We start from the raw sequence: 15,772 nt of genomic DNA, 5'->3' as shown, positions 1-15,772 counted from the left end.
GGTCTTTTTTACATCATTTAATTGTGTCACAAAATGAAGGTTAGTTTTTATCTTGGTATATTGTGTATTTTTACAGCCAGGCTAAGCTTGAAATGGGTCTTTCTGCATAATTTCTCTATCATAGTTAACAAATCTATATAATTAATTAATTAATTTAATTAATTAATAAAAAATAAAGAAAGTTTTCTGCACCCTGTGAGTACAGAATGCAGGTCTTGTCTGTCTTAGCTTTTCCAAAGTCAGTTTCATCAAAGTTACATAGTCATATTTTCCCAAAACTCCAACCATTTCTGCAGTTCCTCTGGTGAACTAAATGGTTTAGACTTTTCTCACTTTTTTAAGAGACCAGACAGCCTAACAAGATCACGTTTTTTCTGTATCTGTTATCTTTCATGTAAGGCATCTTGCTTCCATTTACCCTTAGCCAAAGCCACCATTTCAGGGTTTTAGTTCTGCCATGTCCCTCTACCCAGATATGCAACTGTGCTCATGCCTAATGCAAATTTCACATGGTTACGTGTCAGATGTACCTTTAATCATAGACTGATTAACTTGCATTTGTTCCAGAGTACTTCTCCAGTTCTGACAGTAAATCACAAATACATACAGGTGAGAATAACAGATCTGAAGATGTAAAAGTGTACCTTTATACTACAGGAAAGCAGCAGATAACCAGTGCGGTAGCAGTATCACAATGAACTGCTAACATCCAGTGTAAGTGGTGAATTTTGTTCAGCATATTGAAACTTACATTTCTGATAAGCTGCCAACAAAATTTTGTGATACTTAAAAGCATTGCTGTTTGTCATTTTCCAGTGATACTTAAAAGCATTGCTGTTTGTCATTTTCCAGACTATCTACTAAAACCTTTATTCTAAGCATAAGAAGGTTCTTTCAGACACATTTGTCTCTCTTAAGCAAGACTTCCACCCATGTTTTATTTGTAATCAGCATTTATAAACCCTAAGCACTTAATGACTCCTTCTCTCGTGTTTTGCATTTACTTAGACTATATGTGACATTAAGTGCTCTACTAATCAATATTTATATTTTTACTGAACAAAAGAAGCATTCTGCGTCCCTGCTCCCTTCTTAATCTTTTTTTTTACTTAGCCTACTGCTGTGATAAACAACAGTGAAACATCCTTATTTATAGATGTCTATATCATCCTTGATAGTAATGGAAAATGGGATCTTTGTGGCATCAGAGGGTACATTGTTGCGGCATGTCACAAATCATGCCCACACCTTCTTTGCCACTTGATGGCAGGTTAACACACCTAACCACAGTAGACTGAATGCTATGAAAGTAGTTTTTTCCAAGAGATAAGAAGGGCATATTGTAGTAATACGTTCCCATAAGAAGGGCATGTTGTAGTAATAGTTTCCCAAGTATGTCGTAAAGCAGCATAGTGTGGTGCTAAGACAGTGTACTGGAAACATTTGAGTCTTATTTCCAACCACTTCATCTTCATCATCATCACAATATTTCTGGCAGTACACTCAAGTCATTAAATCAGATCACAGAGGGCAAAACAGAACAATTACATTTGCCCATCCTTTCCATACTTCCCTAAGGATAAACTCAGTGTCCTTAACTGCCCCACCACATTAAAGGTTCATAAAATAATTCGAGTCATGTACTTCCTAACTGGCTTGTTTATACTAACATTCAATTTTTGTGAAGACCAGAACCCTCCGGTAGTATCTAGCATAAATCACACATTCACAAAAAAGTGCTTCCGCTCTCCCTTGAGCTTATCAAATGAAGGGCACATCCAACCTTTTTTATTGGCTTTACTGGTTATTGATGAGCAGTGTTAACTAAAAATGATTTATCCTCAGGTAAAAATGCCAACATTTGTATCTATACAGTATCATTAGTTCAAACAATATAGACTTTATTATAGGTCTCCGTGATGAATTCATTTGTTTTTTAGCATTTCTAATACTTTACATAGCAGACTAGCTTGTTAGCAATATCATACAACAGTTTATCACCAGTTTTACAAAATATTGCTACCTAAACATCTTTCCAAATAAAAAGAATTTGACTACAACCACACAACTGATTAAATATTTCAGTTTGTGCCTTTGTTAGTTATTAACATTCCCCATAACAATTTAATGTGATCACATCCTACTGCTGTACAATCTCACAGCTGGTATATATAAAGTTGGGGGTGTAGGGGTCTTGCCCCCCACCTTGCAAAAAAGCTATTCTTTCGATTAGTGTATTCTTTGGTTTGTATGGTGTGGTGCATTAATGCTTGTGTGTATACATGGTGTGGGACTGTGTGTACAGTGGTCTGGTTATAGTATGGAGTTGTTTGTGTTTGAACGAATTTCATTTGAATAAGCACTGTTTGCTGTATGTGTGGTAGTTTGCAGTAGGTTGTACATGTCACTGTTTTTGCTATTACTTCTGCTACGATCATTGTATAACTCAGTTATTCAGTATACACACATACACATGAGCACATGCACACACACATACATATAGATATCCTAATGATATAACCTAGATATGAGGTACAGTAAAATAAATCCATGCATCCCATTTTAGAGTTTGTTTTTTTTATCTACATCCTATGTGCATCATCATCATCATCACATTTATCTACTTTCTGTTCACTTCGTTAAATCGCCAACCAGTCAGACACTCTACAAAATCTCAGCCACAGTTAAGCTACAAAGTAAACCTACACACACTTCATGCACTAAAGCACTAAACCCTTTAAAACAAGTACTCCTACTCTCATATTAAAGGGTAAAAGGACAAGTAAAAAAAAAAATAGAATCTCATTCAGATAATCAAAAAATGCCGGTACCAGCGCAATGAGCTTCATCCTAAATAACTAAAGTGTATAAAATTAGATAGAAGGCTGAAAGTACAATGATACCATACTCAAGAATGAATATTGTCTTGCAGGGTATTAATGTACAGATATCACCCTGTAAGAAAAAAAACATATCCAAGGCAGCTAGATGATTTTATAATATTCAGTTTGGCTAAATAGTCATATATGCAATTTACTTTAGAATGCATTACATTGACTTGATTTTTAGATAGTAACTACAATATCTGCATTATCAACAGTCTGTTCTGACTTTAATTTCCCTTCAGTCCTGTGGCACTCAAATATACACTTCCAAAGGGGTTGAAGAAATGAAAAAACAAAAAGCTAAATGTGCTACTTTTCTTATGGATTTTGTAAAGCATTTACTACTACATACTTTTTCTGTGATGTGTAACAATTATAAGCTGTTTTTATCCAGCCAGAAAATAAAGTTTTCCAGCTTTCTGCTTCAGATTGATAACTGCTGTGAATTTCAACATATGTTTGTATTTTGGTGGAAGTACATACATATAAGATGCTCCTTTTCCACTGATGTTACTGCCGTTTCTTTTTTAATTATATCTTGAAATTATGTCTTTAAATTTATGGCATTTATATTCTAGAAAAGATAATTAAGGCTAGTGATAGGTTTCTTAAAAAAATGTAGATGTACTAGGTGCAGACTTGACATATTCTTTTTGACTATCTTTTACAATGTCTGCACAATGATAGTTCTTATGGCATCTCACAGTAATCAAGTCCACCTCCAGTAGTAATGCATCAGTGAAATCCAATCATAGGACTATAGGAGGTTACTAGGCTAATGAACCTAGGGCCCTTACAAGCCTAGCTAAATTTTACCCTTATTTCCACGATCAGCAGCTACCGCCCTTGTCCAAGAGTACCATAGGTGGAACCCCTGGGGTGAACTTACATTTACCCATCCAATCATCCAGATTCTGTTTGAAGACCAATGAGGTACCCTGCTTGACATGAAGCGGGAGTCTGTTCCAAAGATGTGGTAACCTCTGGGAGACAAATCTGTCCCTCCAGTAATTTTTATTACTGTCACACACCAGGTTAAGGCCATTAGAGTGAGTAACCTGTGTACCATTTGACTTACGGATATGCAGCACTTCCAATAAAGCAGGATCAAAGATTGCCTTATATGCAAGGCAGATATCACCTCTGAGCAGTCTGTATGAAACAGAGTAAACTGACAGTGATTTCAGATGATCCTCACAGGAGAGATGCTGAAGACCTTGAACGTTCCTTGTGAGGAACCTTTGTGGTCTCTCCAGTTGCTGTAGGTGCTTGGAAAGGTACTGATGAAGCTCTGACAACGGCGAAGGCACTTATTTCTTATTTTAACTTACTAAACTATTGTTTAAACAAGTAGTACAAACCTGAATCCTGTTTTCTTACTTTTTATAAGAATGCAAATTGATCTTTGACATGGATCTTACATAAGTTACGACAGCATTCAGTTTTATTAATTCATATTCTGATATAATTTCTATACAACTAGACAACTAGTTTTCTCTTTTTTTGATTTGTTTGCCCTTAAGAAAAGTGTGCAGTGTTAGGCTATGTTGTGTGTGTATATATATATATATATATATATATATATATATATATATATATATATGTGTGTGTGTTTGTGTGTGTGTATATATATAATATATATATATATATTTATATAATTTATTTTTACATTTGTTAACTGGGTTAGTCCGACTGGGCCTAGAAAGTCCTTTTTCAGAGGAGACCCAAGGACAAAAGCTCCAGGAAAGTAATTAAAAATTTCAGAAAAAAAGAAAAAAGCCTAACAAATCAAGCTGTAAAATACTTAGTACAAAAACAGAGAAAGAGAAGTATACAACATGAATATTTACAAAGTAAAAGTACAGTATTTTGAGAATACAGTAGCAATATGTTTGAGAAATTTGGTTGGCATTAAGTTATGTACAAGGAATATAACAATGACTAAAATAAAAAGTACATAATTTACAATTCAGAGTAACATCATGATATAGTACAACAAAGATGCATACAGAGGGATTAAACTGATCAGTCACAGCATGAAGTTGTGGGAAAGAGTAGTGGAAGCAAGGTTAAGAAGGGACGTGATGATTAGTGATCAGCAGTATGGTTTCATGCCGGGAAAGAGCACTACAGATGCGATGTTTGCTCTGAGAGTGTTGATGGAAAAGTACAGAGAATGTCAGAAGGAGTTGCATTGAGTTTTTGTAGACTTAGAAAAAGCATATGACATGGTGCCTAGAGAGGAGTTGTGGTATTGTATGAGGACATCAGGAGTGTCAGAGAAGTATGAAAGAGTGGTACAGGATATGGACGAAGGTAGTTTGACAGCGGTGAGGTCTGCAATGGTAGTGATGGATGCATTTAAGGTGGAGGTGGGGTTACATCAAGGATCAGCTCTGAGCCCTTTCTTATTTGCAATGGTGATGGACAGGTTGACTGACGAGATCAGACAGGAGTCCCCGTGGACTATGATGTTTGCAGATGACATTGTGATCTGTAGTGAGAGTAGGGAACAGGTGGAGGAGACCCTGGAGAGATGGTGATATGCTCTAGAGAGAAGAGGAATGAAGGTCAGCAGGAATAAGACAGAATATATGTGTGTGAATGAGAGGGAGGATAGAGGAATGGTGAGGATGCAAGGAGTAGATGTGGCGAAGGTGGATGAGTTTAAATAATTGGGGTCAATAGTTCAGGGTAACGGTGAGTATGGAAGAGAGGTGAAAAAGAGAGTACAGGCGGGATGGAGTGGGTGGAGAAGAGTGGCAGGAGTGATTTGTGACAGACGAGTACCTGTAAGAGTGAAAGGGAAGGTCTACAAGAGGGTCGTGAGACCAGCTATGTTATATGGGTTGGAGACAGTGGCATTGACAAAAAGGCAGGAGTTTGAGCTGGATGTGGCAGAATTAAAGATGTTAAGATTTGCACTGGGTGTGACAAGGGTGGACAGGATTAGGAATAAGTATATTAGACAGTCAGCCCAGGTTGGAAGGTTTGGAGACAAAGCCAGAGAGGCACAATTACATTGGTTTGGACATGTGCTGAGGAGGGATGCTGAGTATATTGGGAAAAAGATGCTAAGGATGAAGCTACCAGGTAACAGGAAAAGAGGAAGGCCTAAGATAAGGTTTATGGATGTGGTGAGAGAGGACATGCAGGTGGTTGGTGTGACAGAGCAAGAGGCAGAGGACAGGAAGAAATGGAAACAGGTGATCTGCTGTGGCGACTTCTAACAGGAACAGCCGAAAAAAGATGATGACTAACTGCAGAGAGACATTTTTAAGGATTATTATTACCGAGAAATATTTAGTGTTTTTTGGTAAAATATTTTAAATTGACTGTTAAGTTTAGTTAACATTTCATTATATGTCCTTGTTTGTTTAGTGTTTGTATGACTTTTAGTCATTAATTACTTGTTAATTAATGGTTATTAAGAGCTATTTAAATTGATGTAACAAGGCAAGCTGCTTGGTTTTTGATAAAGTCCTACATGTACATGGACGAAAGTGTTTACCAGAATTATCTGCTGCTATTCAGCTGTTTTAAGGATAATAAACCTTTGTTTGATCTGCACGGACTGGTCATTTTGTGGAATACCTCTCATTAGATCACAAGGTGTTCTTTATGTTTTCCTGGTGTTCTGTTGTTCACCTTATCACACTTAGTGGTTTTACTTGGTTTTTGAAGCATGGTCGTGATTAGAGAGGTATTTCCTTTCCTGTGATTTTTATCATCTTGGTTGGTTTGCAACCCCTTACAATGGAAAATAACATCAGGCCTGAATTAGGTCACCATGATCCAATGGGGCAGTTGCTACAAGTGAAGATACAGTTAACAATGAGGAAGGTAACCTCATGCAATTGATTGAGCTTATGTCACTACAATACCAGCAGATACGCTACAGTACCCAGTAGTCTTAGCGACAGGTTCACAGCCAGCGACAATGACAACATCCACTTTAGGAGGAGGACCACAAGACAGAAAGGGTTTCCTGTTTCAACAGCCATGAACAGTATTCCATGCGGCCAAGGGTTGGGGAGAAATGTGAAAGGTGCAAACCGTATTTCTTGGTTCAAACAGTGGCTTAATAAAGAATCAGTGTTAATTCAGGAAGAGTGACCTACTAGACCAATGGACATCTACATCCGTTTACAAATTTTTGAAGCCAAGATGAGCAAGGTACGTAATTTACAGTTGGACAATGCGTACCTAGCAGAGTGCATTCAGTCCAAAGGATTCACACACACACACACACACACACACACACACACACATGCGTACATACATATATAGATAGATAGATATAGATATATGTTTCTACTTGACATTGCTGACTGCCCAAATTGTTAACACACTAAACATCATGTAGTTGCCCCCCTGTAAAAAAAAATAACTTTAAAGGACAGAAGATATTGTCAGTGTTTCCTGTTCTCCTTTATTTTCAGTTTTTTCCTTAATTCTGGGACTCACAGGTTTCTGAATTACAACAGAGAGCCAGAAAATATATAGCATTTGGGATACATGAACTTGTCTAAGCAAAACCAAAATCAGCACTGATATAGGTGTACTGTATACACTGCATACGGTTCCTAGTTCATGATGTTCATATATGCAAATAATTAGCAAGCAAAATGTACACACAAAGTACATGATAGTGAATTACAGTGTAAAAGACAGCAAATCTAAATAATGACATATATGGTTGTGAGAGGAAATCTGATGTATGAAAATCAAGGCAGAAGAATTGCAGTGGGTCAACAAATGTAATATGTAATTGATTTTATGGAAAGAACTTGGCAGATGAAGAAAATGATTATGTGGGGAGGAGGGAGGAACACAGCAGAAAAGAGGAGACCCAGTGCCAGTATGATATGACATAGGCTGCACTGTTGTTGTTGTTTGTCTTTCCAGTTAGGGGTCGCCACAGCAGAACTCCAGTCCGCTAATGATTGGCAGTAGATTTTCACAAATGCCGAGGTGCCAGCTCGACATTCAACCTTCAACGAAGGCACGCCCATTTACGCATGTCTTTCGAATGCCCACCCAACCGTGGGGAGGACATGCAGACTCCACACAGAAGGCACTCCCCGCACTCCAACCGAGAATCGAACGGGATAACCTCTTGCTGTGAGGCAACAACGCTACCGCTGCACCACCGCAGATATGATATATGACATAGGATGCACTAAAAGGGCAAAAAAAAATAAAAAATCAATAGTTGCAGAAAGTAATGTTTGTACACATATTTTACATGTGAAGAAAATGATCTCAGAATGCCCAAAGAAGTCTTTGAGAAAGGGGAGAATTTGGGGGCAAATAGTGGAGAAATCATCAGTAAAACAAGAATATTATTATTCCACCATACAGATAGCTAGTAAAGGCAGTCTAGACTAGTATGTACAGTTTTGGGAGCTCTATCTCTTTGGGGACACGAGTGAAATTGAGGCTGCTCAAATGATGAAAATCAGAATAATACAAAGTCTGCACCAGGTATATTTTAAGGCGTGATTAATGAAACTTAATAAATAAACCTGTGAGGGGAACATGCCTGAAAGATTCATTTAATTTGTGGGAAACAGTATCTGAGAGCAAAGGAAGTGGCCATGAATCAGAGGGTGCAGTTTAAAAGTAGGGAGTACAAAGCAGTGTATATGTGGAAGTATTTTTACACTGAAAGGTATATGGATGTATGGAACTGCCTACTTAAAAACATGACAGATTCAACAATGGTGTGAGAGTTCAAGGTGATGTGAGAATGACAGAGTTCTGGACAGGAGACTGCAGTTAGAATAGGGATGAATGAGAAAGGTATCATGGAGAAGGCAGTCCCCAGAAGATGATCATGGAAATGCTAAAATGTCGACTTTTCCCTTGTTACTATATCATTGCAACTTTGGCTTTTGTTACAAAAATTAAGGAGAATTTGTGGGATATCTGGATGTACATTTTACTTCCCCATGGGAATGCAGAGTTTTCATTTCCAGCTTTCCACAGGCTGTCCTATGCTGTATCAATTTGCCTTTTCATGTACAATGTTAGCCCTCTATGGTATGGGTAAATGAAAAACAAGGGGGTCAATGATCATTACCTACCATTGCTTTCAATGTATGTTCCATCCCATGAAAGCATGTCTAATACAAAGAGGAATGTCCTATCTGTATGAATGGTTAAAACTACCAGCAGCACAGAAAAATAAATAAGTAATTAAATAACAAAGCACTACCAGCGGCATTAAATAAATAAATAAATTCCCAGTGGAATGGCTGCTTCTGTCTATATTTATTTCTTCCAGACCTGCATCTGTAGATGGCCTTATTTTGCATCAGTACTTCCTTCTTAGGTGTCTGGCATTCGTCATTGCTTCCTGCTCTCATTACTTAAAACTTATTCAATAGCTGCGATATGATGAAATCTCAATGGCTACAAAACAGTGGTGTATAACCACTTAACTAAAGTCATATTCCTTCCAATTTGATTTGTGCTTTGTTTGCAAAGTAGATAATAGTTTTTTTTTTGGTTGTTCCATATACCACAGGCAACATCTAACCAGAAGGAAATGATCTAAGAGTAAGGTCCTCTCCATCTCCCTGTGGTTGCAGAGCAGTGCATTCTGCCATCACCAGTGCATTTAGTAAAGCACTAGTAATCTCCCCACTGCCTTCTCTTTTTCTCCTGTACATACCTCCAACATAAAAAAATCTTAACTAAACTTAAGCCCACCAAATTAGCAGCAGACAACCTCCCAAGTGAATACCTACAAATCGCAGCTGATGCTCTGACCTACCCAGTATCCATCTTGATTAACCGATCTCTATCAGAAAGTTACTTTCTAACACTATGGAAAGTATCACATATAATTCCCCTCCACAAAGGCGGCCCCTCCACAGAAGTAACCAATTATTGCCCCATAGCTATTCTCTCTCCACTCTCCAAAATACTAGAGAGATGCATTCACTCTCAGGTCTCAAACTACCTCCTTACTAACAACCTCCTTTCCAGTACTCAGCATGGTTTCCAACCAAACCATAGCACCACTACTGCCTTACTCTCCTTTACTAACACTATCCTTCAGCATAAAAACAATGGCTATCTCTCCTCTGCTACTTTTCTAGACCTATCTAAAGCATTTGATATGGTCCCACACAAACAACTCATCTCTGCCCTCAATAACCTATCCTTCTCTCAGTCAGTCACCAACTGGTTTCAGAGTTACCTGTTTGACCGCCAACAATCTGTTTGTATGGCAGAATGACATATTTCCCCAACTACCTGTCTCTATAGGGGTTCCCCAAGGATCCATCCTTGGACCCCTACTCTTCTCTATTTTCACCAATAATCTAGCCTCTGCCACCAAACATGGCACACTCATACAATACGCAGATGACTAAACCATCATCTGCTCAGCCCAGTCCCTACCCAAACTGCAAAAAGTCACACAGGAAGCCTTTTCCTCTGTTGAAACTTGGTTATCCAATGCGCAATTAATACTCAACCCAAACAAAACTAAACTACTCATCTTCCAACCCACCAAACATACTCAAAATAACACTCACTTTAACATCACAGCAAAAGACAACACCACTATACACCAAACAGAACACACCAAATTGAAATAGACAATAAACTAAAATATGACATTCACATATCCATGACCATACAAAAGTCCACAAAAAACTAGGAGCGTTATACAGAAATAAGCAACTTCTCACCAAAGCAGCAAAGATTTCAGTAGCAAATTCCCACCTTATCTCCACCCTACTTTATGCCTCTCCAATATATACCAACCTAAGGCAATGCGATCTAAACAAGCTACAGACCTGCTACAACAAAATCGCCAAATTTGCCACAGGGGCATCCTACCGTAGTCACCACTGTCTCTCACTTGCTGAACTGGGCTGGCTTGAACTCCCTCACCTCCTTCAATGGTATCAACTCACACTCGCACTCAAACTAGTAAACCATCCACTAAATGTCCCATCCCTCCAGAATCTACTCCAACCCTATCGCACCACCAGACCACTAAGATCCAGCAACAAAAATCACTTGCAGATCACTAAAGCCAATAACTCTGCTGGTGAAGCATTATTCTCTTGCGCCATAGCCAAATTATGGAACTCCCTCCCACCCACAATTACCTCCGTACCATCATGCACCCACTTCAGAACTTTACTAAAAGTGCACCTAAAAACATGCTGGCTATGCCCTTGCAACTCCCACTCTAATATCATCCACCCACTACTTTTCTTTCCACCCCACTAACTACCGTGATTATAGCAAGCTCTGATGCTCATAAGCCTATTACTTATTATACAGCAGGAACTTCTTATTGTAACAATTGTTAATGTCTGTTATGTACTTCACAGATAAAGATTCTAGTTGTCTCCTGATGTACTATGTTCTTCATCTGTAACTATTATTTATTATTTATTCCAGTTTTGGGAGGTCCACTGGGCTCGGGGAGCCCGTTTTCAGTGGAGGCCCGGGGAGAAAAGCTCCAACAATACATAGTTAAATGAATAATTACTAAGAAACTTTGCATTACTGACAAATAAACAGGTAGCATTCATAAATAAACAAACAATTACAATTTTGTTTAGGTGTAAAAGATAGGCAAATGGCCTAGAGGCTAGATTTTACAGTATAGTTATTTATACATAATACAAATGAGCAAGGTTAGCTAGGTGAGAGGTTAACCAGGAGTAAAAGAGGAGACCTTGAGAGGTATAGTGTGAAGAGTACAGTTGCATTTCCTGTTTGAGTAAAGGTGAGAATGAAGAAGAGTTTTAAAGTTTTCGAGGCTATCGCAGGTCCTAAGAATGGAGGGAAGAGCATTCCATTTTTGGGCTAAGGTGAAGGAAAGCAGAAGTTGACCAGCTGGGCGCTTGGGTTTGTGGATGGTAATTAGGTTTTGGTGGGTAGATGTAAGTGTTCTAGGGGGAGTATATGGTTGGAGGATACTGGAAAGTGCAGGGCACTTGGTAAGTTGGAATAGTAATATAGTTATGTTAAAAAAATTGTTAATTGCTATGTAAATACTACTGTCTGTATATTTTAACTGTGGAGCTTTTCTCCCCGGGCCTCCTCTGAAAATGGACCTACGTCCAGTCGGACACTCCCGGTCAACAAATATAAATAAATAAATAAATAAATTTAATTTACCATGCCTCTGTATATGCTCCTCAGTAGTAAACTAGGATCAGAATTAAGATATCCGCAGCTAAACTGCAGTGAAAAGATTTATGTTAGATGATAATGCCAGGTGTCAAAGCTATACAAGTATGAAGTAATAAACCATCTCTTTTGAAGATAAACTGTTTTGGCAAGTTCTCTCATAACTGTACTTTTCAGAAACAGTGTATCACAATAGTACTTGCCCTAATAAAGATGAAATACGATGGTGTTTTGTTGCCTGAATCTTGTTTTGTACACAATCTGCTAAATTATCCAATGTAATTTAACAAACAGAAGTCTGCTTTGGCAGTCTTACCCGAACAGTTAAAGGAAGTTGTTTAAACAAGAGAGTTAGTGTATTCAGACCCCCCCCCCGAGTTTATGCAGGTTAAACAGAAAAAAAAAACCATTGATCCCAACTTATGCAGCCTGCTTGCTCCTACCTTTTATTACTTCTAATGCACTTATGACTGCCTTCATGAAAGCAGCTTTCTGTTATTTATTTATTTTTTTTGTAATGGGATAGGGTAGGTTCAAGATCTAGTTGGTTTAGTTAACATTATTTTACTAACTTGTCACACCTGGTAAGCTTAGACAGAGATGTTGCTTTTAAGTGTTGGCTATGCACAGCAAACAATGTGAATAATAATTACATTTAATTCAAAATGTTGATATGTAGTTGTAGTTGCAGATGACTAAAAAGGCAAAAAAAATCATAGTTGCAGAAAGCAATGTTTATACAGCAGGAACTGGGAAAAATACTATCATCTATAGCAACATATTATGGCTAAATGTCTCGTTATATCTTTGTAAATATGTGTGACAGTAATTAACTAGAGTGGAGTTATCTTTCAGAAGGCTAATGACATTTTTACAACTATTTGCAAAAGTAAATCCATAGTTGTTTTCACTCCATAAATTGATAGTGTACAAATGAGACATGCAGTACAATGATCCATCATGTCTTCTGAAATGCTCAGACACTGGTAGTAGTACAGGGAAAAGAAATGGTATTGCTTATAAAACTTTTTTTTTTTACCTTGACACATGCATGCCCTGAACATTGATCTTAAAGGAAGACTAACATTTGCTCCTACTTTTGTCATCTTTTTTTTAGAAATGTTCTGCGCAAGTTGTTAACACAGCCCCAGCAGCTAAAAGAGGAAGTTCTCTCCCTGGAGGAGATCTTAGCAGAGGGTGTAGAAAATGACACATCCCAAAGTGGTCACCTCAATGACGGACAGATGAAGATGTGCAGAACACGGATGAAGGCTCTCCAGGAGGCTATGTATTACAGTGCTGAACATGGATACTTGGACATGACTCTTGAACTCCGAGCACTGGGTAAGATTTTCTACTCCTTTTTTTAAATAAAATATCTTCATAGAGATACTGAAATTATGTATGTCTGAAGAAACAAGTCAAGTTGCAAAACCCACCACCATCCACGATTATATAGGGATTACTAGCAGTAATCTGGCAAATAATAATTTAAACTTGTAGTAGAAAGATGCATCTCTTTTCTAATACACTTAAACAAGCAAAAAATCTCCTTGTTATAAAACAGACACACCTTCATTCTGAAGTGATTCAAAAACTGGTTTCTGTAGGCTCAACATATGATGCCATTCTGAGCCACCGCATAGTCGATTACTTCATGTTGCCATGTGGGCGTAACCAGCTGTCTCTCTTTTATAAAGTTTGAGCTGTAGAAAACACCAGTTCCTTACTCTTGGAGGTTTTACATTTCCAAAATTTAGTTACTCATTTCCTAGCAAGAGTCAGTGGTAACCAAAATAGTGATCTCTATGAAAAACAGATTTTATTTGGTATGGGGGAGTAGTCAAAAATAATATTAAGAGTCCTACATTGTCCTGCAGGCCTCTTGAAACTTATCTGATTACCATCAGGAAAAATATGATCCCAGGAGCCAGGAGTAGAGTTTGAGTATGACCAATATCTATTAGAGGAATTAGGAAATGTATTTGCTTGATCTGCGGTGGTGCAGCAGTAGCGTTGTTGCCTCACAGCAAGAGGTTCTCCCGTTCAATTCTCGGCTTGGGTTGGGAGTGCCTTCTGTGTGGAGTCTGCATGTCCTCCCCACAGCTGAGTGGGCGTTTGAAAGACATGTGTTGAATGGGCATGCCTTTGTTGAAGGTTGGGCATCGGGCTGGCAACTCGACACCATAAAAACCAACTGCCAGTCATTATCGGACCAGAGTTCCGCTGTGGCGTCCCCTAACCGGGAAAAGTCGAAAGACAAACAACAACAACATTACTCATTTGCTCTGGGTTTAAAAAGGAATAATGTAAAAACTTAAGCAAACCAAGAGTTTTTTTTTCTTGGCAGGAGAAGATATGGAGTATACCAGTGTTGTATCAGTAAAATATCACAGTTGAATTCAATAAGTTTCTTTTGGGTATACTTCTCCAGCTATCTCTAGAAAGAGAAGGGATGATACTATTAGGCCTAATTTTATATAGAGATCCATCACACACATAGCCAAGTAATTATGAATTTCTGCTTGACCTTCAGATGCCTCCAGATCACCACCACTGGTGAGGACCCTCCAAGGTATGGTGTATAATTATCCCTTACAGAGTGAAGATCCACAGCAAAATAATTTTTAAGTTAGCATAAGAGGGGCTGTCAGCTAGCATCCTGGGACTTTTTAAAGGTGAATGACTTTCCTTCCTTATTCATCATCTCTCCCTTTACACACTAGTCTGATATTACCTATCAGTAGGGTTATATCCCTACACCAGCCCATATTTTGTATAAGTAACAGAGATTATTTTTGTAAGGGGGAAGAGTGCCAAGAATGTGTCATAAATTATTTGAACCCAATTCAGAAAATTGCAGAAATATTTGTCTTAGCCAGACACAGTATGAAGGATTCTTTCATCTAGCTATACTTCCCCGACTGGTCTGATTGAAGCTAAAGGAAAGTAACCAGGATACTTCTAGTGACTTCCAGGAGATATTAAAATTTTTGTTGCAGCAAAACAAAATACTACTACTGTACTGTGTGCAGCCAAAATACATCCTTTCATTTCAGCAAACTGGATAAATGCCTGTCAGTTATTCAGACAGGTAATATACAACCTACTAAGGCATTTAAAAAACACTAAAAGAAACATGATTGTCTGTGTCAGCGTTGATTCAGTTAAGTATAGCTTTAGATATGGGGAAGGCTAAGAAATAGTGAAACTCGTATGCTATAGTGTAACTTGTATATCTTTTTAGACAAGAGAAGAAATCTGGTTAGTATATAATTTTTTAACTTGTTCTACCACTAAAGCTAGCAAAGTAGCAGTTATTTGTATTAGTTTATCTACCAATAATTTTTTTATCTGTTTATCTGACCACTGGAGGTCAAGATCTGGTAGCAGAGAAGCCACTTTGCTAAATCATATACAGAGTACTTGCAGTTTCCCTCAGCTAACCTTGCAGTATGGTATTCAGAAAAAAATAATTATTAAGCACCTTCTTGGTCAAACGAGGGCAACCCTTAGGCTTCATAATGATGAGACTTAAGTCATTAACATATATTCATTACACTTTAACTTGGGTCTATATCAGATCATCGAAACAGCTAATTATCGAATGCCGTAACGTCGAACTGCAAAACCCAAACCCTAACAATATCGAAACCTCAAAAAAGCGAATTTTTTCCCAGGGAAAAATTTGCTGTTCCGAAAAACACACACACCACAAG

The 15,772-nt window shown here is 38.0% G+C and overlaps 1 protein-coding gene across 1 annotated transcript in view; it reads left to right on the top strand.

The window, feature by feature from the left end:
• Positions 1 to 15,772, top strand: part of ABTB2 (ankyrin repeat and BTB domain containing 2) — a 1,083,316-nt gene that overhangs the window by 909,353 nt on the left and 158,191 nt on the right. The window contains exon 10 of the mRNA XM_044082847.1: positions 13,171 to 13,397. Within this exon, the coding sequence (XP_043938782.1) occupies positions 13,171 to 13,397 (227 nt within the window). The remainder of the gene's footprint in view (positions 1 to 13,170; positions 13,398 to 15,772) is intronic.

Source organism: Protopterus annectens, chromosome 9.part0, assembly GCF_019279795.1.
Source record: "Protopterus annectens isolate FY-2018-M chromosome 9.part0, PAN1.0, whole genome shotgun sequence".
NCBI classification, from domain to species: Eukaryota; Metazoa; Chordata; order Ceratodontiformes; family Protopteridae; genus Protopterus; species Protopterus annectens.
The sequence above is the reverse complement of the archived record's forward strand: the minus strand, read 5'-3'. Positions and strand labels throughout refer to the sequence as shown.